General features: G+C 29.3%; 2 protein-coding genes across 2 annotated transcripts; one reads left to right on the top strand and one right to left on the bottom strand.

Moving 5' to 3' along the window:
• Nucleotides 1-1,950: 1,950 nt before the first annotated feature.
• On the top strand, nucleotides 1,951-8,826 carry LOC105834905 (protein henna). The gene is made up of 8 exons (XM_012677754.3): nucleotides 1,951-2,152; nucleotides 5,338-5,466; nucleotides 5,534-5,685; nucleotides 6,651-6,833; nucleotides 6,931-7,127; nucleotides 7,362-7,624; nucleotides 7,860-8,089; nucleotides 8,356-8,826. Exons 1-8 carry the CDS (start codon nucleotides 2,066-2,068, stop codon nucleotides 8,516-8,518), a joined length of 1,404 nt encoding a protein of 467 aa, XP_012533208.1. The 5' UTR covers nucleotides 1,951-2,065; the 3' UTR covers nucleotides 8,519-8,826.
• A 1,329-nt stretch (nucleotides 8,827-10,155) lies between these two features.
• Nucleotides 10,156-19,005, bottom strand: LOC105834906 (circadian locomoter output cycles protein kaput). The gene is made up of 12 exons (XM_012677757.3): nucleotides 17,275-19,005; nucleotides 16,233-16,377; nucleotides 16,000-16,148; nucleotides 15,461-15,552; nucleotides 15,166-15,370; nucleotides 14,991-15,086; nucleotides 14,161-14,236; nucleotides 13,850-14,088; nucleotides 12,349-12,584; nucleotides 11,344-11,751; nucleotides 10,835-11,008; nucleotides 10,156-10,605 (listed from the first exon to the last, which is right to left on the bottom strand). The coding sequence occupies exons 2-12, from the start codon at nucleotides 16,268-16,270 to the stop codon at nucleotides 10,156-10,158; spliced, it is 2,163 nt and encodes a 720-aa protein (XP_012533211.1). The 5' UTR covers nucleotides 16,271-16,377; nucleotides 17,275-19,005.
• Nucleotides 19,006-23,870: the final 4,865 nt, after the last annotated feature.

The following is a 23,870-nucleotide window of genomic DNA, read 5'->3' as shown; positions in this document are numbered from 1 at the left end:
ACAATTATTTAAATAATTAAAAGTGTAATTTTATCAACTTTTAATTGCAATGCCGTAATGTTCCGCGATATCTATTAGTTCTCTTTCCATTGTAATTATATTCACAACAGTATTCGTGTTTTGGAAGTATCATTTTGTCGCCCTTTATAGAATATGTATAAAAAAAATTTCTAAACAATTAATTTTGCATTTTGTAGAAAAAGTACAAGTACAAGAACAATTCCTAAGATCAATGATGTTAGAAAATAAATTATTTGTTAATAATCGAGGCCCGGAAGCGCTCTGTATTCTCCAAAGTATTCGCCTGCATATGAAATAAAGAAAATTGCATATTACGAACAAAATAAATAAACGCAGCTAAATAAAACAAATTAACTCTAACATTAATTAAAATTTAGTGCTTACCATATCGCGATATCAGAAGAAATTAGAAGTTTAAAAACTTTAATTTTTATTTAATATTTACAATTAACAATCTCAGGAATTTCCGTATATTAAATTTAACAGAAAAATTTGTACACCACAGGGTTTAAAAACAACAAAATTTATAAAATAATAAAACTAAAACAAAACATTTAAAAAATAAATGCAATTTAAAGACTAAAGAATCAAAGCAATACATTTAAGAAATAAACAATTTATGCAAAATGTAATTTAATTATGAAAATAACATATTTATGATTTGTTTTCAGAAATAGAGAAATGTAGGGGAGAGGCGGGCAAAGTAGTCACTTGAGTACTTTTTAAAAAATACAATATTTTAGATACTTACCTTAATCCTAAAATAATTGAAAATTTTAATTATGTACTAGGATAGTTAAAGTATATAATCACTAATTTTGATGCTTTTATGGCGATTGTAAATCAGCTTAAAAAATTAGCAAACCAGAGCCTGACCACTTTGCCGCTTCTTTCCTACCAGTTAACACTTCACAACAATTTTATGTTTTATACTGCATGATAAAAATACAAAAAAGAAAAACCTGTGTATTTCTTATAGTAAATTCCAAAAATGTTTTAGTGGCAAACAAAATCAGTTTACTTTTACTTTATTACTTTTAATGTGTAAAATGTGTTTAACACTTAGAATGTCCATTATGTTTTGAATTCCACTACATAAATAATTCATATTAAAGAAAAAAAGCGTTGTTGTCTTTTGATTATTCGATTTATTTTGTCAGATAATTATTTTTGCCTATCTTAGAAAAACTTAATCAAAATTTAAAACAATATAGAAAAATATAAATAAAGCGACAATATTGTTTAAGATTTTATATTATAATTGTGATGCATTATACATCAGATAAATTAGAAAATAAGTAAATATGTATTTCTACTCGAATTTCTAAACATTGGAATCATATTCGTAGTTCTGCTTATTGTGATTACTGATCATAAAGTACAATATGGTCATGATTTTGATTGGGAAAGCATTCTAAATATGTGATATCTTTAGAGAGATATTAAGACACAGTATTATGTGTGCCATATGATTCATGTACATAACTTAGCTTCAAATTATTCTTATTTAGAAATTACTACTTGCGATGACAATTATGGTAGAGAAAAAAGTTTTTTGCGTAAAGAATAGTGCTGTGCATTCTGTGTTTGTTAAATTCCACATCATAAATTTTATTATAAATTCTAAAACACTAGCATAACATGAATAAAAATTTTAACATAATGTAATTAAAAATAGAAATAAATAAGATTTTTTATTTAAATAATATAATTACATTTATGTGAATGAAATATAAATAATCTTATAACATCCATGAAAGATATTACATTATGGTACGCATTACTTTGATAACCCCTTAACTCTTTACCACGTACTTCAGCAGTAACTGATATATGCAGCAGTGCACTTTCGCTGCATATATCAGTTAGTGCTTTTATTGTTTCGCAACGGTAAAATATTCTTCAACCACGTAACGTGTTAAAACTGATAGTCAAGCCGTTTCACGCACCAGTTCTTCCGCGTCGCTGGACGAATAAAAGACAGTTCAGTTCATCTCAAACATAAGTTAATTAATCGTTGATATTTGAATTTTCGAACGTGACAATGTATACACAAACACGTCAACAAACATTAGACGATGAGAAAATAGAAAATAACAGCTTTTTCCTTAGCAGTTCGCCTCCAGATAAGGTAAAGTAATAAAATTATTAGTAAAAAAACAATATTATTTTGACTTTTTTAATATTTACAATTATTTGTATTAATATTTAAAATTTATATTTATAATTATTTTATTATTTTAAAGTTCTTATTTATACTTAAGTTATTTAGTTAAGTCCTAAGCAATTTATATATTAGTTAAAAGTATAAATAATAAAATATAGACCTATATATAAAAATGTATAACAATATACATTAAATAAAGATATTATTCAATATTTTTATGATTATATAACAATAATTTATATTTAGTTTAAAAATTAGAGTTTTATGTTAAATAAAAAATACAAAGAATATCTACTATATTTCTTACGTATGAAAAATATTCCCAGTAAAAACTTTTTTAAGAATTTTTCTATAATTTTAAATAAAATAAATATTTTAAGATTTCTTATTTTATATTTTCAAAAAAACTAATAAAATCTAAAAAATCTTAAGTTTTATTTTTTTTATAAATTGCTTTTATATATTCAATTTATGAAAAAGCTTCATAAATTGAATATATAAAAATTTTTTTTTAATACTACAAGATACTGTGAGAATTTTTAAAATCGGGATGCAACGTAACGCTTGACGACATATTTTATCAACGACGACGTCGTTAAAACTACAAGATTTGAAAAATTGTATAAGATAAAATAAAACACAAAATTAAATATTTATCTATCAAATTGGTAACCTAATCTAATCTTTATATATCATCACGCTAATATTGTGTCTTACGGAACAGTACTAAATAATTTAATATGTCGTTAAGAGTTACACCGCATCCCGATTTTATGTTTAAAACCGTATTATAGTAAAAATATAAATAATATCGTTTTAGATTTCTTTTAGCGTTTAAAATGACCAAATATTAATAATATACTTGTTATTGTTCGAACTATGCAATTTGCAAAAAAGATCATGTAATTTTATTTTAATTTTTGAAGTATTTTTTTAGTAGGTATATAGAAAAAAAGACATGAATATATGAACAATAATGAGTGACCTAAAGTTTAGTCAGCTTTTTTTTTGGCCCAGTCGAGCCTCAATCAGTTTGACATTGTTTTAAAGCTTATGAAACTAATTCTCTGCAAAGATCTTTTCTGCCAAGTTCCAACAAGTGTGTCAAAAACGCTCTAAAAGGAGAACCGTAAAGCAATAAATTCACTTTGAATGTCAGCTTGAGACAAAAATTTGAAGTTGCAAAATCAGATAACAAAAGAAAACAACATATTAGTTCTAAATTGATTGAACAAGCGTTTGTGAATATCTGAAAAAACCAACTAATAAATCACAGATCGAGATCTAATATTATCAGAAGCTGTTCCAAAAACAATTATTTATTTCAGACAAATCGACAAGTTCAAATTTCATATAATCTGGTCATCAGATAAACGTTAGAAAAGAGTCCGCCCAGTAGCTAAAAATCAAGAAAATAATTATTTAACTTGTTGTATAAGCCATGTGGCGCCATCTATTACCATTAATTGACTTAAAAATTTTTTGGAACAATTTTGACACTTTGTTTGAACTTGGTTTTGGAATCAACATTTAATAAGCTTTAAAACAATGTCGAATTTAATAGAGTCCAACTGGACCCAAAGCGGGTTGAAAACTAACTGTTCTACAGGTGACTCTTTTTACGTTGTCAATTATTTAAAAAATACTTTGTTTTATTAATATTAATATAAGACAATGTTAATTATTACAATTTAGAAAAATAAAGTAATATTGGTTATATCAGCATTTGTGATTGTTTTTTGTTTAAATGTAAATCGACGTAGAATTAATATTAAAAAAAATTTTGTTAGTAAAAAGTTAAATTTTAATAAAGAGTTTTGAAACTTTATGTTAAGAGTTACTTTTAAATAAAAGTTCAACAACATATTAACTAATATTATGAATCTAGATAATACTTATGAATAAAACATGATTAACGTCATTGTAATTTCATCATATAAATTAGCCAATCCTACTAATCATGATTAATTATATCAAATGTGTGAGTAAGCTTATCTACTATTTTGTATAAGTTTAAAGAGTTCAAATGACGTAAATGTATACACGTAAAACAACTAAAGTTGTAAAAGAGATATATAAAATTCTAAGGACAAATAAGAATTTTTAGAAACATATTTAGAAACATATGATAAAATATGATGAAATAAAATCACTTGTTGCAAACATGCAATAAGTGATTTCATTTCATCATATTTGAATGTCGCAAACAACTTCATTAATCAATCAGCAGAATTTATCGTTTTGCATACTTTAACAATAATATTATAAAAATAAAAAATAATTATCAAAATTTTTTTCTTTAAAAATTTTTTTTATACAATAATTATTTATTTACCTACATAACGCATTTATAAATGTCAGTGAAATGATGAAACTTTCCATTTCAAAGAAACTCCAAGGAGAAATCGGCCTTGACTTCCAAACTGTTCTCTATAATCAAAATGATGTAAATCCTTTCACGGATTGCAGTACTTTTTTGCAGTTCTTTTTCTATATAAATAAAAAACTTGATCTATTATTTAAACATTCCTTTTTCTTTGCTCTTCATGTAATCGTTCTGTGCACGTATAAGGAAATTATATATGCAAAAATCTTTAGGATTTTCAATGCATTGGAATTTCCATCAATTATTTCATCTAAAACAGGAGAGGGAGTTCTTGCAACCGTATATATGGAAAGATCGCTCAATCATGCTTTTAATCCGTCAGTTTACTTTGCACGTAAATGAATATTGAAATTATTAAATTTCTATTAAAAAAATGTTATTATTTAATTGTACAATGACAGCTGTAGTGGTATGTGTCTTTTAATTAAACAAAAGTATTGATCTTAAATCTACGTGCATTATTGCACGTTATCAAATATATAATAGAAAGCTTTGTATCATGTTCCATTTCTATAAAAACTTTTATCAAATAAATTATTAGCAATAAATGTTATTAAATCACTTTTAAAGTAACAATTGTATTTTTATTTTTATCAAAATTTATTTTTAAAAATTATCGAAAATATTAAAACATTGATTTCTACGACAAACATTAAAATAAAAACATTAAAATAATCCTACAAAAAATTAATATATTCAAAATTATTCAAATTGAAAATTATTATTATTTAATCTTATAAATATTCTCGAATATGCTTATTAGCCGAAACTGATTCATGGCGGGAATTATATCAAAGAAGGCAGAGATTCAGCTAAAAGCACTTGCTTAATTTTTTCTCCGAAAGAAGAAGATGAAGTTGGTTCGCTGGGAAAATATCTTCAACTCTTCGCGGTAAAATTTTATGGATTAAAGAATATATTGAAACACATGTAAATTAACGGCACGCGTATTATTTTAGAAACACAAAGTAAATCTCTTGCACATTGAATCCAGAAGTTCTCTTCGACGACCAGGTTATGAGTTTATGGTGGACTGTGCACCAGGAGGTAATATAGCTTCTGCAATTGAAGCTTTACGAGATCAATGTAGCTACTTTTCGATAATTTCCAGGTAAGAGTTTATATCATTTGTTTCAAAATTTATTATAATATACTTTTTCGATTTCCAATAATCTTGCCACATAGAGTAATAATGTTTAATTATTTATTAATAATTATGTTTACTAATTTCTTATTGGTACCATCACATACAGAATTATTTAACTTTTTGATTACAGTACTTAAAAATTATGTTGTATTTACCTTATACTTATATTATCTTATATCACTGTATGTTTACCATTATTCTTAGAAAATTTTTATGTATGTTTGACATTTGATTAAAATTAAACCATAAATTCGAGAATATAGCAAATTCTTAATATATAAAATATCAATGCACATTTATTACACATGTATACAAACACATAACCATGTATTATTATGTCTAATATATCTATCTAAAACGTTTATCAATTTGGATAAATTATTAATATAATATGATTCATTGTAATAAATGAAGCATAATAAATTTGAAACATAACAGTTAAATATTATTTTAGGATTAATTAAATGGGTATCGCAACTAAGACTTTAGATACTTTAAAATGTTTAATTCTTCTGATATTCTTTACAATATTAATATGTCATTAATAGTAATAATTTTTAATATTCTTAATTGAAAAGTATAATTGAATCAATTAAGAACATCAATTATACATTAAGATACATTTCAACTTCAAGAATTGTGTGATACATACAATTAAATAATAATAAATAAATATTAATTGTTAAAATATGACTTTAAGTTTGCATATTAAAATTAGAATAACAAATTGTTGATGACTAAAACTATTTTGTCATTTTTCTTCACTTCTCAATTATTATTGTGCTTCGAATGCCATATATGATGCTATATAATTCTTTATAAATATGCGATCTATTCAATCAGATATTCGTTATTTATACATGTAATTTCAATTTTTCAATATTTATATGGTTAAAATAATAAAATCATACATAGTGACTTTTTTTCAGAAATCACAAAGACAATATGAATACAGTACCATGGTTTCCGAGGAGAATACGCGATCTCGATAAATTTGCTAATCAAATTTTGTCTTATGGCGCTGAACTTGACAGTGATCATCCTGGTTTTACGGATCCTGTATATAGAAAAAGAAGGAAATATTTTGCAGACATTGCTTATCATTACAAACAGTAAATAAAACTATTAAAAAAAATATATATATATAATATTAAAATGCATACAAATTAAAAGAAATGTAATATTGTATATACGTATCATACATATTAGCGGACAACCTATCCCAAAAGTGGAATACACGCCTGAAGAAATAGCTACATGGGGAGTAGTCTTCAAAAGCTTGACTAAGCTTTACCCAAAATACGCGTGCAGAGAGCATAACCACGTTTTTCCACTGCTTGTTGAAAATTGCGGCTACCGAGAAGACAACATACCTCAACTAGAAGATATATCCAATTTCTTGAAAGGTAATATTTCATTAATGTTTTTATGAGATAAAAGAAAAAGTCTTAAAATTGATTTAAACTTACATCAATGATATAATATGTATATTCTGCTACTAAATAATCAATTCTTCTTTCTTCTGTATTATAAAAGAAATAAATTGATGATTATTAGTTGATGAAGCAATTCAATGATACAAAATTCAATCTTCGTGATTTAATTCTATAATATTTTTTATCTTTTAATCGATTTAATAGACTGTACCGGCTTTACACTTCGCCCAGTGGCAGGACTATTGTCCTCACGTGATTTTTTAGCTGGATTAGCCTTTAGAGTGTTTCACAGCACGCAATACATACGACACAACAGTAAACCACTTTACACTCCAGAACCGGATGTGTGCCATGAGATTTTGGGTCATGTGCCACTCTTCGCCGATCCAGCTTTTGCACAATTTTCACAAGTTATTGGTTTAGCATCTCTTGGTGCTCCAGATGAATATATAGAGAAACTTGCAACGGTATTATAAGTTACTATATGAATATGTGATAAAAGTTTCCTTATAAAAATCTAAATAATTAAAAAGTCTAACTATTATTGTTGATTTGACTTCTTAATAATATCAGAGTTTGTATGCTAACAATAAGAAAATAAAAGAACACTATCACTTAAGAAAAAAATATAGTATGTTATAAATAATATGTCAAATTATATTATTATTCAATTTTATTTATAAGTATAACTTGTTTTTGTAGTGTTTTTGGTTCACGGTAGAATTCGGAATATGTCGTCAAAATGGAGAATTAAAAGCATACGGAGCTGGTCTACTCTCATCTTTCGGCGAATTAGAATATTGTTTGAGCAGCAAGCCAGAGCTTCGACCTTTCGACCCACCGAAGACTGCATTGCAGAAATATCCGATAACGGAATATCAACCCGTATACTATGTTGCTGAGGATTTTGAGGACGCAAAAGAAAAGATGACGTGAGTACAGGAACAATAAATAAATGTGTCGCAGATCCATTCTTATCTATCTTGCCCCAGGTCAAACACTTGTTTTCTTCACATTGTATCCAATATTAGCATTACATGACGCAAAGATATAATACACTTCACGTAAAGTATAACGCGCTTTATATACATAAAATGCATTACATCTTTGGAGTTATCATTCAAATTGTACAATTCTAAATGAAAATTTATTAATGTAGATAGATATTTAGAAATAATTAACTTTTTTTATATTTTAGAAAATTTGCTCAAAGCATACCAAGAAAATTTGGAGTGAGATACGATCCTTATACACAGAGTATCAGTATTATTGACAGCAAACAACAAGTAGAAGCTCTTGTAAATAATGTGAATCAGGAAATAGAAATTTTGATGGACGCATTGAAGAAATTGCACCATTAAAATCAGTTTTATTCTATATTATTTTTACATAATGTATGTAGATATATATACATATACTAAAATAATATCACAATTTATGTATGTACTTTTAATGAAATATTATTGTATTGTTATGTTGTAGAAGTAATATGTTTTTATTAAAATAATTAATAAAAAAATAAAGAAAATATTTTATAAAAATAAACGCTTTGCTTTATTTTTTAATTTCAAAATATTAATTATTAATAAATATTATACATTATGTCTTTTAATTCCTTGTTAGCAAGAAAGTAGCAAAGTAGCAAAATTTATACAATTGTTTACAAAAATAAAAAAGTTATTGAACATTAGGAACAATAACAACTTAAATAGATACTTCTTAAATTCTCAGAAACTAATTAATATACATTTATTACAAATATGAGTGTATAATATAAAATTGTCAACCGTATAAATAATTTTTGCTAAAAATTATTTATACTAATCTACATTAATTTTATATTCTACCCAGTCGTCTAAAGAATATTGTCATCACATCAACTTGAACGCATGTCACATCGTAATTTAACTAATTCTGCGTTTTTTCTTCTATTAGCAATATACTTATCAAGCGGTAATAAGAAATATTATGATAATCTAAGATCTACATATATTATATATCAGATATGTAAGAAAATGATAATATTGTACATATACATATACATACACAAAATATATTACTTTTTTGTCATTATACATACAAATATAGAAATACACCCTGTACCCGGAAAATGTGGAAATTGGTCCCTTCTCCGTTGACTTTGACAATATTTATTAGAAAAATAAATTTAAATATACCTGATGTATTCTTTTGATCATAATTATCCTATTTGTTAATATAAAAATGCTTTACATTAAATATATAATGTATATATACAACATATAATGTAGTAACTTTTAAATATTATTTACTACCTTTTCTCTAAATAATTTTCTAATTTGAGAATCACTTCATTACATATATAAATTATTTTCTCAATATGAAAAGAAGAAACAAGAAAAGTTATAATTGACAGTTATTAATTGTACAGAAAAATGTTAATACCATTAAAAACAATAAAAATTGCTAAAATTTCAATAAAATTACATTTTAGATATAAAATTATTATTCCTTATAAAAACTTGTCCCTTGTAAAGACCATTTTATAATATGTGTAACTTTTATAAATTTTGATTTTAATATACATATTTCGTAGTACAATACTACTATGCTTTATATTGCCTTGTAGTTTAAGAGGGAAAGACAATCCCTTATATAGATATCTCAATAATAATAGAAAATCCATAACAGATCGCCACACAAAGAAACGTATACCGTATATAGATACAGTTATAAACAAATGTACATACAATAATTGTTAAATAGTAAAAAGTTTTAATATAATTAAAAACTGCATACTATTGTACTACAAAAAATATAAAAGTTCTGTTGTATTTTACGTAATCATTATCACATAGATACACTTATTGTTATATTTTTAGAATATTTTTGTACACTTGCAACTTAAAAAAAATGTAAAGAATTCTAATTTTAAAGATAAGAATCAAGACTACTTGATCAATATAATCAAAATATCAAAAATTTTTAAAAATCTTGTTTAGTTTTGCGATAATTCATGCTATTGATTTGAAGAAGTATCCATATTACTATATATTATCTCGGCCTGCTGTGGACAGATCTGAAAAGGCACGAGATCGGAATTGCTGCCTTCTCGTTGCGGCAGCCCTTGTTGCTGCTGTTGTTGCTGCTGCTGCTGCTGCTGTTGTTGTTGCTGCTGCTGTTGTTGCTGTTGCTGCTGCTGCTGGTGTTGCAATTGTGAATGCTGCTGTTGCTGTTGAGTTTGAATTACAGCGCTCACATTGCCATGCGTCGAGCTTGGAGATAGATTCACTTGTAAGGAATGCGAAAATAATTCCGTAGGCACTATAGGCACTGGTACGGTAATTGGTAAGGGAAGTATATTCACGCCTTGTACGCTATTGGATGTAGGCAACTGCACGTTAGTATTATTGGTATTACATCGGGTTGATTGTTGACACGAGTTCGATGGATTATACGGTATACCAGCCTAAAATTTAAATATCGATCAATACGTTTCCCTTGCCTTTTCATTAGGCAGATTTAAATAAGCAATTTTAATTTTAACATTTATCAAATAAAAAGCAAGAAGTAAAAAATATATTGATAAATAGATGCATCTCTTAAATAAAAATTAACTTATTAAAAGTTAAAAAAATTAAACGTTATCGCATATAATTTCTTAGTTAAAGTATACAAAACGTTTAAAATATACAAACATTTAATAATGGCGTGAGAATTCCATATCGAGCAATAAACAGTTGTTCTGAAACTCTTCTTAATTCTTCCTGCTGATGTACGATCAACTGTTGTAGCTCTTCATGCTTTCGTTGCAGTTCATCCTGTATTTGATTTGGCGCAGGAGTCATTACTATACTCTGCTGCTGTACCATCTGAAAATACCAAAAATATTAAAAAATCAAATATTTATGTTGCGTTAAAAAAAGATATAATGTCTTTTTTGACATAGCAAATATATTTTAAAATACAATTAAATTGTTTAAAAGTATAATGTTAAAATATTATAAATATAGATCAAATTTTATATAAACAATTTCTTAAAAAATGCAGATTGCAAAAATTAAGGAAATATTAATTTATAAAATATTGGCTAAAACACAATTATGCATAAAAGAAAAATTTTATCTTAAATGCAATAAAAAAAAAATTATACATTTTATATACAATTGCATATATTGTATTAATATTAAAAAATTTGTTTCTTCACCTCATGGGTAGGTACAGTCGAAAGAATTGGAGCAGCAGATGTTCCAAATTCCGTTGTAACAACCGATTGCAGATTAACTGTTGCGTATTGCGCAGGATCCATAAAATTAATACACGACTGATTAACATCGACCTGATGTTGTGACTGCTGCTGTGGTTGTTGTTGCTGTTGCCTGCTGTCTACCGATGCTATTGGTTTTGATACTACAGAACTGCTTGCAGAAGCCGCGTTTGATCTTGATCCATGTGATAATTGTGAATGTGGTGAACTTCTTAATGAAACGGATATTGATGACGTATTAGAACCATCACCTGGATGTCGAAGATTGGAAGCAACTGTCATCGACTTTGATGTTCTTGACGATTTGTTTGACCATTGCGTTAACGGTGTTTGACAAGGTGTTATTACCTATGTTGTGTAAAAATATGAATTATATATAAATATAATGCATATACACAAATAAAAATCGAATTCAATTCTCTTGTTCTCTTTGTTTCTCTTTTTTAATTTTATTTTTTAATATTTTATTATTTTACGTATCGTATTGTTTTAATTATTTCAAGTTAAATATTTAACTTTGTTAATTTAAAAACATAAAAAAATGCGTTGCTTATTAAATGATTAACGTTTACTTTGTTTTTTATTTTATTTTATATTTTTTCAGTATACTTAAAAAATTATTTTAATTTATGTACTACATTGTTTATAACTCTATCTACTTTCTTATAGCTAATATTATATTCATAATGTTTTTCTACGCCAGGAAAATGTGCAACAAAAATCATGATTGGATTATAAATCAAGCAAAATTGTAAATAACAAATTGTTCAAGAATAATATTTATTAAACATTTATTCTCTTAAAAAATTTTATGTAAATTAAAAATTTTTATATTTATTGTTTAATAACAATATAGTTATTTAAATTGGCTGATTTTTTTTCCAAAGTCTCCATTCTTTGATGGAGTTATAAAATTCTATAATCACGTGTCGTCTATTATCTTACTTGTTTTACGGGCAGTAAAACGTCCTGATTTTGCATTTTGTCGTAATCCCCTGATTCCGCGCGCATTTCCTTCATTACGTCAACATAACTGACCACATAATGCGTGCATACGATAAACTCGGGTTTCGAATTCCATTGATTGTAGGTGATGTAGAATCTGGTCTGCAACCAAATCCATTGCTGGCCTTTCGTGAGGAATCTATAGTAACAAGACGTTCCCTCGCCTTTCTGCATCACTAAAAGATACATGCTTGATATAAACATGATTAACCCTCCGTCTGTACACTTATTTTCACTAACACGTGGCTTGTTCTTTTTCGCTACACTGCCGCACTGGTGCAACAGGGTAGAGTAAGACAAATATATTTTTTCTCATTCTAACTTATTGCACCAATGTAGCAGTGCAGCGAAAAAGAACAGGCCTCCGATCTGTACACTGACCCCTTTTGTCCTGTCCCTTTTTTTAAAATGTTAAATACATTCCAAAAATCTGAAAAAATTCCTAATTACTTTTGAGTGACTACATTTTAAATTTCGATAGTTATTTTGGTCATTTATTAAAAATTATTTTTACAATAACAGTTTAAATTTCTCGAGATTGATAAGAAATGGAATTTCGTAAAAAAATTCACAACTTAATAAAATTATAGTATATTATCATAAAAAACTTAGGTATATACAATGTAGAATGATCAAAATTGAAGAAATAATAATATTGACTGTGTTTTTGTGCGTAATCTAAACAGAAAATCGTGCGATGATCGTCGCAAATTGGCTCGCCACATACATCACACAAAACCACGTTTTTTTTATTATCTGCGGACGGACATACAGAACATCTTTTTCGTTTGTTCATTTTTGTATTAGGATTAAAAACTTGAATAGAGTCATCGCCATTATTTAAAATTTCTCGAATTGTATGACACAAATAGCTTCTTAATGTTTTTATTTTTAAACGACGTTGTAAATGTGGCTTTACTAAATTGAAAGCCAAGTTTTTCAAAAAGTCACGTCAATTTAAAAATATATTTTCTTGTCGCAAATAGTATAAAATTGACGAATTTATGCCAGCATGATCAAGCATGCCATAAAATATATGCAAGAGCCAGCGATCAGATGTGTCCAAGAGGCCATTGTGATTATTATGCTTGTAATTCAAGTAAAAACATCATAAAAATAACAAAATAATTAAGAAAAATACAGAAATCAAATATTTCTTACTGTCATAAAATACTAACGCGGTCTGTACACTGGGTCTTTTTGGGAACACTTGAAAAGATTACATGCTGCTGTTTTAACAACAAGTGTCGGATCAAAGCGTCCTTTCGAGTATGAGTACCTATTATTACTAAGTTTTTTTTAGGGAGGAGAGCCAAGCTTTGCCTATCACCAGTTTTGTGGCTACACAAGTAAAAAATTTCGCTTGTTCCCTTTTGAGGTCAGTGTACAGACGGAGGATTAATAATCGAATTAATCAATTTCTTTTTTTTTTAAGACTTACGTGATTCATGGCACGTAACTACATTGTCTAAATCGTCCACATGATAGTAATCGTAACCAGAAGTGCCTAAAACTTCAAAAGGCAAGTATCCAATGATAGGCGGAGCTCTGTGATCTAAGAATAAAAATTTCCATTCGAGACTGTGACGGGATGTAAATTCTGATTTCGTACTTTCCGTTACGGATAATTCTCTGATAAGCTGTGGGGTTTGCAAACGTCCCGTACCCACGAAAATCAATCTGTAAAATTTATACATAACTGCACTGCAATGCAATTTTATTTTTATTCGCGATTATGACTAAGGAGAATACTTGTTATCTGATCCACTGGTATTACTAAGTTTCTGACTTGGCAAAAAATTGTCAATATCACTATCCACAGCAGAACCTGTAACCAGACCATAATTTAATAAAACTAGAAATTGATAATAACTAATAAAAAATTGAAAGTTAATAATAAAGCTAAATTATATTTTCCTAATAAAATAGTTACTTTAAAACATTATTTGGTAATATAACATTATAATTTGTACAATATATATAAAATGTTCATTTATTGTGGCTAGTATTTATTATAGATTTTTACTTACATTATTTGTTTAATTAACTCTTAATACGTACATTGAGTTAACATAACTGAGACAAATTTTCGAAGTTGCGGTGTTTCAACCAATCTAATTTTAGTTTTTACAAAACTTTTGTGCTATAATTTTTGGGTTTTTTAATTAAAATTATATTTTTTTCTTCAGACTTCAAACTATCGATTTAAAAAAAGGTTTAAAATTTGGTGCACTTAAATCAGAGATATATGCAAATAAAAATATGCCGAGTTAGGAAAACCCGAGTATACGTAAATCGGTAGTTTTTTATATATAAGGATTAACATTAATTTTTCTAATTATTTTCTACATTCTTGTAATTAATTTTTTTATCTATTAAAAAGAATCTGCAACATTAAATAGAAAAATTTAAATCAAATTTAATTTAATTTTAAAAAATTTTATCCGATTCGCACACTTTTAACTAAAACTCAATTTTTAATATAAAATTGTTTGATAATTCTAATCACACCTGATAAAACTGATTTTTAGCACATAAAATCACTACCTAAATTTAAAAGTTTTAAGAAATATTTTACTCACGAAAGTATCCGATAAACTGCACAAGTTCATAAATAGATTCTTCCCGAAAATCGAGTCCGCCTCTTTTAATATGACACGTAAAAGAAATTTGGTCCTCTATCAAAATACAGAAAATTATATTTTAATAAAAATTACGTAAAACTTTAATTTCTGATATAATTATAATAAAAACTACCTTTCTTCACGCTATGTCTGTCTCGCGTGTTGCCAGGATTCAGTAAAACATTGTATAAATGTGGCTGGTCCTCCTGATACGTTATATCATAAATAGTTGTGTTTTCCAATTCATTTGGAAGATACCCAAGCAGAGACGTAACACTTTCAGAGACATAATAAATATGTCCGTTTGAAGAGAAAACCATTATAAATCCGTCCAATCCCTATATTTATGTAAATATTTATATATTAATAAATCTCTCTATAATATTAAAGTGTTTGTCATAATCTTACAACTTAAACGATAATCTTACCTCTAATATAAGATGAGTAAATTCTTCGTTAGAAAGGAAAGACGGTTTCCAGTCTTCTTGAATCTCATGGGCTCTTGATCTAACTGCTATCTCTGAAAATAAGTAATCATATATTATAATTCCAAAAAATAACATTCGAAAAGCTTATCAAATAATAATATCAAAAGTTGATTCATTTATTATTCTATTACATTTAGTAACTCTTAACAATTTTAATTAAAAGTAATAAGTTCTTTACAGTTTTTTAAGATGTTTACGGTATAATTATTAAATTTGACGAGCAAATTATTATAGTTTAAATATCTCTAGCTTTATTTTACGATTGTATTTTAAATTCGACAACCGTATCGACGCACAATTTACAGAATTAAAAAATTTATTTAATAATTGATATAAAAATATTATTAAACATCAAAAATTGCATCAAACAAGAAATGACATTTTCTCTTATATATTTCTTATTAAATTAAAAATTTATTAAAACATTTATTAAAAACAGGTTTTGATAAGTACATCACAGTAAAAAACCTGCACTTTACCATTATGATTCTTTAGAAATAGAATTGTTGATTTCAACACCGTGGACTTATCCATTTTCCGCGTATTAGCACTAACCATGCTACCGAGCTCATTTACAAGCATGTTAAATTGATCTCTGCGTTTCTTTTCACTAAGATTACGTGATTTTCTGAAAAGTAAACATTTATATGCTTAATGTTTATCGCGACAAACATTAAATAAGTTGGTAAGAATTTTAAATATATGTTCTTACCGCTTTGTATCATCTTTATCATCAATATCATCGTCCATGGTGTCGTTGAAGATAAAATGTATTTTTTAATTTAATATAAATAAACTTCTTGAAGGAATAGAATAAATGCAATAATTTATTTCTTATGCTGGTGATACTACTGCTTCTATAGAGAGTGAAAGAGAAAGAAAAGATATATTTACATTAAAATATGTTTATGATAATTTTATATTATTATCAGACAATGTTATGTGGGTTTCATTAATTAATTTTAAATAAGAAATATATTATTGAAAAATTATCTTTAATAATAATTAATAATACAGTATCCATTTTGTAAGATATATTTTATATTTTAATTTATATTTTGTAAAAAAATTAGCAAACGTACAGTATTACAAAAGCATAAGATAATTAAAGCAACTTTTTAAAGAATAAATTAAGTTGTTTAAAGAAAGAATTAATTAATTACATTTAAAGTTGTATTAAATTTAAATTGAATCAAGTTAAATTAAAAGTTAATTTTAAAATTTAAATTAAATTAATTAGTAAATGTAAAAAATATAAAAAAATTAATTAAACCAAATAACAGGACAATTATAATGTTATCAAATAAATTTGATATTTTATTTGTAAATTAAATAATTATATAAAATAACAAAAAATTCTATTTTTTATATAAGATACATTTTTTACAATGTTTTCTTTACATAGATAAATTGTTAACTTAGAAAAAACTCAATGAGTTAAAATTTATACCTTTTTAAAGATAACTAATTAAAATCAAAAGTTAAATTGAAAATTAAATTTAAAATTAATTTACATTAAAGTTATTTATGTTTTAAATTTATTATTAAATTTGTAATTTTTTGATACTGTGCAACTTTGCGAATTATCTAGGTATATCTACTTGATAAATTTTATATAAAGTTAAATTATATCTAATTAAATGTTTAAAAATTTACACATAATATAATGAAATATATTTTGTGGTTTATGTAAAATTTGTTTTCAAAAATCTAAAATAAATATATACGTTTAGTCATAAAAGTTTATTAAATACCTTTTTTAAATATTTACTGTCTCAGTTGACGAAATATCTCTTTGCATGTGCTCCCGGCTTAATGCTTAAATCCTTTTTACGCATTTAGATAAACACACGAAATAGCTTTCAACTTCCGGTTTATTACGCGGTAATTGCAGTAATCATCACACAGTCATTGCAGCTCACAAAAAAAAATTCTTCAATAAATTCTGTGTTTGTTCATAAACACTATCAAAATATTTTAAGTAGTATTGTCAAGATCGAGATGTCTATATGTAAATGCAGTCTGTAATAAAGACACCGCTAAGAAAGTGACAATAAATTTTATAATCACAAAACTTGTACACAGAAGCTCAATACGGCAACTTGTAACGAGATTATCAATAGTAGTCAAGTTCGGAAGTTTATGGCATTAGGAAGAAAGTGTCCAAAGCGTCCCTGTTCATCAACGAGGTTTCAAATGAATCTCGACCGCTGACAGAAGACGGGACGCCCGCCGCCTGTCCGTCTGCCATCAATTGTACATGCACTACTGTTGCGCACATATGCGCACGCGACCGCACGTGAATTTTCGACCCGAGGTCTCAGGTCCAGGTGATACGTAGGATCCTTCGTGTCCACCTCCAATCGCTTCGCGACAGGAGTGTCCACGTTCGCTCGCACGGGACAACGTTTCCCGATGTCGAGAGCACCGCCACATCTTTCAGAAAGAGCACTCCGCGCGCGGCGACCGCCCCGCGTCTTCGGGCGGCGGTCGCTACGATTTTCACAATCGGCCCTGGGAATAGTCAATTGCCCGATCAACTAGAACGCTGAAACGGACTGCCGACCGTAGCGCCTTGCATCGTCACACTCAGGTTCATTAGCCGCGCTCCGCTGTCACGGCGGGGCCTGATCGATCGTGATACGTAATCGCGTGTTTTTTTTCTTACCGCGATTCCGCGCGCGGCGATTGCGAAAACCACGCGGAGCACACGGAAGAGAGTAGTAGGCCAAGTAGGAACGGACGAGCCAGACCTGCCAACCCGCCTTGGCAAAAGTCCCCTTCGCTCCACGTGAAACTACGCGCCGACGATGATGCCGATAACGGTCCATTTAACGACGAAGCAGCTCATCGTTTCTTAATTAAATTGCATGAATTACAACTTTCTCTTATCTCGATACCTCAAACCTGTCGAATTCGTCGTGAGTTTAAGATGGCATCGCATGTTAATATTTCTATTTCAATAATCGAACTGCGGAAAAATTGACGAAAGGTAAAAAGTCAATTTTCGCCGCGCATCTATCTTCTCAAAAGAATCGAACAAAATTTGTCACCCCTTTGGCAACGAGATTATTAGCTCCAGGGAGGCTTGAACTTTGGCTCTTGAGAATTGCAGTTGACAAATGCTACGTGTGATCAGACACTTCTACTGCAACAGAGCGGACGTTGAAATAAACGAATAAGAAATTGGTTCCTCTTATTTTTTTCAAAACTTAATAAGGTTCATAAGACTCGTATACACAGGCACACATACACATCCGGCACGATTACTCGCTCATGAATTGTGTCCAGTTCTCTTTTCATTTCGAAAGAGAATCTTCTTCGGCACCTACAATTCGCCGTACTTCATTGGAGATCAGATGACCCTGCAATTCCCACTCTTACATGTTTCATTTCGTTTCCATTATGACGAAAAGAAACAAAGAAACCTGCCTGTGTATCGCACCCGCGTCACTGTCGGCCATCCTCAGGATGGATTTTCACGTAGCGAAAATGGCAGCCGTTTTCCCAACAGTGCGCAATCGCGGCTTTATCACCGTCATTGCCCGTCGTGCATTCGCGGTGAATGTGCGCGTACGTACGTACATTACTTCGCGCGGCGCGCACATTCAATCCAGCCGCGATTAAGCCGGTCGCCGTGCATGCGTTTCACCTCGAACGTACGTCGCGTCGGTCCGCACACGGTGCACGTGTATGTCGCAGCAGGCGTCGCCGAGCGCCCGTAATGCAATTTGCAACGGACGTGACATCTGATATCCCGTGAAATATCGTCACACCGCGAGGCATAAATTCTACAACGTTTACATTAAGCAAACCAGCATTGTTTCGCGAGGAAATAGTCTAAGAGAGAGATCGCGATTTTCCCGTTGCTCGAAAACAAGATTCTCTCAGCCACAGAAAAGATTTGTGGATACAATACTACACTGTGGAAAAAAGTTGTTAATTTAACTAAATTTTTTAACTTGATTAAATTTCTTTTGTTTCACAATTAGTTCAGATGACGGGAAGACTTATTAAAATTGGTCACTTTTAAAAATTAATTTTACATTGAGTTCAACGCTCATAGCGATTTATATAATTTATATAATTTTGAGCCTATTGTTCAATGTTCACAACGTTCTATTAAATATGCCATGTTATCTAAATATCTCAAATTCAACGTTGAAGAAGATTAAGTACAGCCGCAACATATACATACAATTTATATAAGATGAAATTATATTTTATAAATAAAACTTCTCTTTGGCTCGCTTTCTTGAATGTAATCCTTCTTTTCTAAGTGAAGAAAATATTTTATTATTAAATTAAAAAGTTCTTGAATCTAAAATAAATTTATTTTGATGCTGTCCCATTAATTTTTTCAAACAAATTTTAAATTAAACAATGCTAATTTGTGACAATCTTATAATATTTTTAATTTAACAATAGACTAATCTAAGAAAGATTTGTTACAATAAACAGACACTTTGCTGCCGGTTTTAATTCAGAGTAAACATTAATTTTCGTAATTTTTTCTTTATTATCAAAAACTTCTTATATGTAATGGATAAAGGGAATGCAATGAAACATGCACAGTATTCAATAAATTTTACATAATATTTATTATTTATAGTGTACTCAGAAATGTCGGGCCTCAACCAGTGGGCCTTCTTCTTTTGACATATTTGATCAATGAACATCACAATGTTAATTTTCCTCTAGTCCGTATAGTTACTTCTCTTCTCTATTAAAAGCGACGCGCAATCTGCTCCTGCTAACAAGCTTTATACGAGGAATCTATCCGTATTGTACGAAATATTGTCGCGTGTTCGCTGTGCTAATTGAAAACCGCGAGTCAAATTCGCTTCAGGGGACAAAATAGGTTGTCATGAGTAGTTTTAAGTGCAGTAGTTAAACATGCGAAACTTAAACGCCTCGCAACGAACGGATTGCGCCTCGCAGAAAATAGATATGTCCAGCTTCACGACTCTTGGTTCTCATCCACGATTCAACATGCCAGCATAGTCGTACAACAAAACATCGAATAACAACTGCATATAAAAACAAAATGAAAGGAAGAAGTCTATCTTAGCCGCAACTTGTCATAAGTTTTGAATTTTTGTAGGGCGCATATTCGATAACCAATAATATCCAATAAGTATGTTAAAACACAACGCGTATTAGTAAACATTCTCTTTTTCTTCTTTTTTTTTTCTTTTACGTATTACATTAGTCTTCACAAAATTTACACAGTCGTTTTCTCGCCGTCGGGAAACATCTCGCTTTATGTTGTCCATATCGGGCCGACACTCGAGGAGTTTCCAAAAGTGATGGGTTCAAAAGTGAGAGATGAAGAGGGAGGGGAAAGCGGAAGGAAACAGGGAAGTGAGTTTTGACTTTCCTTTTCTTTTTTTTTTTTTTTACTCATATTATAGCATCCAACCATTCCCACTGTACACACCTCTTTCTCTATTCGATTCTTCGTCCCTTCTGTGAACAATGAAAAATTAAGATACGCACGCGTCGCCTCAAAAAACGAAATGCCGTAATTGGACAAGAATCCGACGCTTCGTCAAAGATTCAATTTTAATCGCCGTTCGATCACGCCGTTTCGATCTTCGAAGCGACAAAATTGAAAATTCTCCGCAGACCAGTCGTCAATAATTCAACATTACTGAACTGCAACAGATGCGTTTCATCTATTATTTTCTGTCCCATCAGAGTATTGCCTAATTGTACTTTATTATAGGACGGGAACAACCGACACAGACTTGATTTCAAGTGATTGCCGAATTAGAGTCACGTTGAGAGAAACATTTTGTGAAATTAGAAGAGATAATTATCAATTGTGTCTATACACTGAACTTGGCTATATATCTATCTGCAATAAAATATATTTTTGTAATTTTTATATGTCTACTTAAAAAATACATCAGCTTTTTAGATCTATTCTACAAACAGATGGCACAAATCTACATTTTCGCTGCAATTCTTTACCGGTGAACAAAAAGACCAATGTATCTCAACCCATCTTCGATTTAGAATGCAAAATTTAGGTTTGTTAAAAAAATCGTCAATTGCTCCCTTAATGTATAAAATCAAAATTAATTATACATTAAAAGCTAATCTTAAGGATCGCAATTTGAAAAGTAAGCATAGCGATCACAAGTGTATCATTTACGTTGTTGTTCATATGTTATATATGTACGTTTGTACGTGTTTTAAGTTTACATGTATTTTATGTTATATATGTGTTGTTTGCTTCCACATTTGTACGAAGTTGAACACGACGCGAGCTCGAATCGAATTTCGACGACTGGTCGGCGGGTGTTCGCTAATAAATAGCGCGGAGGCGGCAGTGGCGCGAGGATACATTTAAGTTCTCATTATATAGGAATCGTGGGGATCTCCAATATCCGAAAAACTTGGTAAAAATATCAGTGTGACCTCGCGCCGCTCGGCACGCCCGCCCGCTTCTGGCCCACCTTAATTAATTCTCTTAAACCTCCAAAAAACACCTCGTCCAGCCTAACGCTATACGAAATGATCGTTACAATACGATAATATATATATATAATATATATAATATATATATTATATTCTACATTACATTACTATGTTCGAAAAATAATATTACAATATATATATAGTGTGTGTGTTGTTATGTGTATTATCATTTTTGTTTATCTTCTTATTTCTCCTCTCCTTCACGATAGTTTGCCTCATTCTCACTTATCGCTTTTTTTCTTATTATACGCGCGGTAATACTTAAAATTTACAATTAGTTATACACGGCGGTCTCGACGCTGCTAAGAGGACGACATAAGATGGTACGGTGGTTCATTCTTGCTGAATCCATTATAAAAAATCATGTATCATAATGAGTAGAAATGACTTGATGTATATAAAATCGTTGTGTAATAATAAACGTTAAGCTGGTAGATTGATAGTGCCTGTTACCTTTTCACAGAAACATTTTGTTGTCCGAGCCTCAAGTTCCTACACATTTAATGAGATATTAATGTCATCTTAAAAACGATAACGTTGATTTAAAATTGGTATTTCTAGTTCCTTCGATTTGATTCGTAAAGTTTTTGGAATCTAAAAGGTTGAAAAACTTCAGACTAGAAATTCTTAAAATGCTTATTAAATATTTATTTAAATAAACATAACTGTTTCTTAAAGAACTGGCTCTCGATAAAATTCTTGCTTTCGTAAGTTTGAGATGTGACGAGAAATTATTTTACATCTCTACATTTAGAATGTCCGCTGCAATTGTCAAATTATTTCCAACAAGCAAAACACATGTTTTTGGCTACTCGTCTCGAATATTCTATGAAACTGCGAAGACCGCAAAAAGCTTCAGAAGGCAACTTTCCGCTGATCATCTACCACGGAATGCCCTATAAGATTTAGTCTCAGTGTCATCGGATCGGATTGCTCTCAGCAGCGTACGCAGTTATACTACACGGAGAGAATTTTCTCTTAAAAATTACCCTGAAAATCGTGGTAATTGTGAGACAACGTAAACCTTGGAAAATTTTACCATACTTTTAATAAAATTTACAAAAATTTAGTAAAGTTTAGTAAAATTTTAAGAAAATTTGGCTAAGTTTTAGTAAATTTTATTATACTTCTAACAAAATTTACTAAAACTTAGCCAAATTTTCTTAAAATTTTACTAAACTTTACTAAATTTTTGTAAATTTTATTAAAAGTATGGTAAAATTTTCCAAGGTTTACGTTGTCTCACAATTACCACGATTTTCAGGGTAATTTTTAAGAGAAAATTCTCTCCGTGTACCGAAATTCTTTTGATGTGTAAGTGTGTGGATGTAAAACCGCTAGGCGCTTTTCTTCTCTCTTTCTCTCTTTCTTTCTTCTCTTTTTTAATTTGAATAACAACCATTTTTTTAATTTGTTTCACTAAATATATCACAAACTGCCGGTGGCTAATGCAGCTCTCCAGTCTCGCTAAACGCGGCGATCACTGTCATGGACGCCTCTAAACGTCGCTCGCGCGCTGCTACCAGTACCGGGGGAAAAAAAAAACGCAGCGTTTAGCGTCAACGCGAGAACTACCACCGGAAAAATATAACGTTAAGGGATTACGTGTTAATAGTTACATCACTGTCGGAAGACGCAGCGACCCGAAGGATCGTCGGGACACTATCCTCGCGTCTACGTATCCAGAAAATCCTTCGTCCTCGTCCCCAACATACAGTTAGTTTAAGTTTCAAACTAGTAATTTTCCGTATATTATGCTGCCACAGAAGATTCTCTTTATTCTTTAAGTGTAAATATCTTTATAAATTTATGACCTTAAATATTATGTGATTTTAATTCTTTTTTTGTTCTTTAAGCTTACTGA

Source organism: Monomorium pharaonis, chromosome 2 (assembly GCF_013373865.1).
Source record: "Monomorium pharaonis isolate MP-MQ-018 chromosome 2, ASM1337386v2, whole genome shotgun sequence".
Lineage (NCBI taxonomy): Eukaryota > Metazoa > Arthropoda > Insecta > Hymenoptera > Formicidae > Monomorium > Monomorium pharaonis.
Note: the sequence above shows the minus strand (reverse complement) of the source record. Positions and strands in the feature narration are given on the sequence as shown.

Excerpts from the sequence above, each read along its gene's own strand:
- LOC105834906 (XM_012677757.3), bottom strand. The coding sequence starts at position 16,270 with ATGGACGATGATATTGATGATAAAGATGATACAAAGCG. Across the intron at positions 12,585-13,849 it reads AGTTACGTGCCATGAATCAC|TGATGCAGAAAGGCGAGGGA; the intron begins GTAAGTCTTAAA and ends TGTATCTTTTAG. Across the intron at positions 11,009-11,343 it reads CGACTGTACCTACCCATGAG|ATGGTACAGCAGCAGAGTAT; the intron begins GTGAAGAAACAA and ends TGGTATTTTCAG.
- LOC105834905 (XM_012677754.3), top strand. The coding sequence starts at position 2,066 with ATGTATACACAAACACGTCAACAAACATTAGACGATGAGAAAATAGAA. Across the intron at positions 2,153-5,337 it reads GCAGTTCGCCTCCAGATAAG|CCGAAACTGATTCATGGCGG; the intron begins GTAAAGTAATAA and ends TATGCTTATTAG. Across the intron at positions 6,834-6,930 it reads ATTGCTTATCATTACAAACA|CGGACAACCTATCCCAAAAG; the intron begins GTAAATAAAACT and ends CATACATATTAG.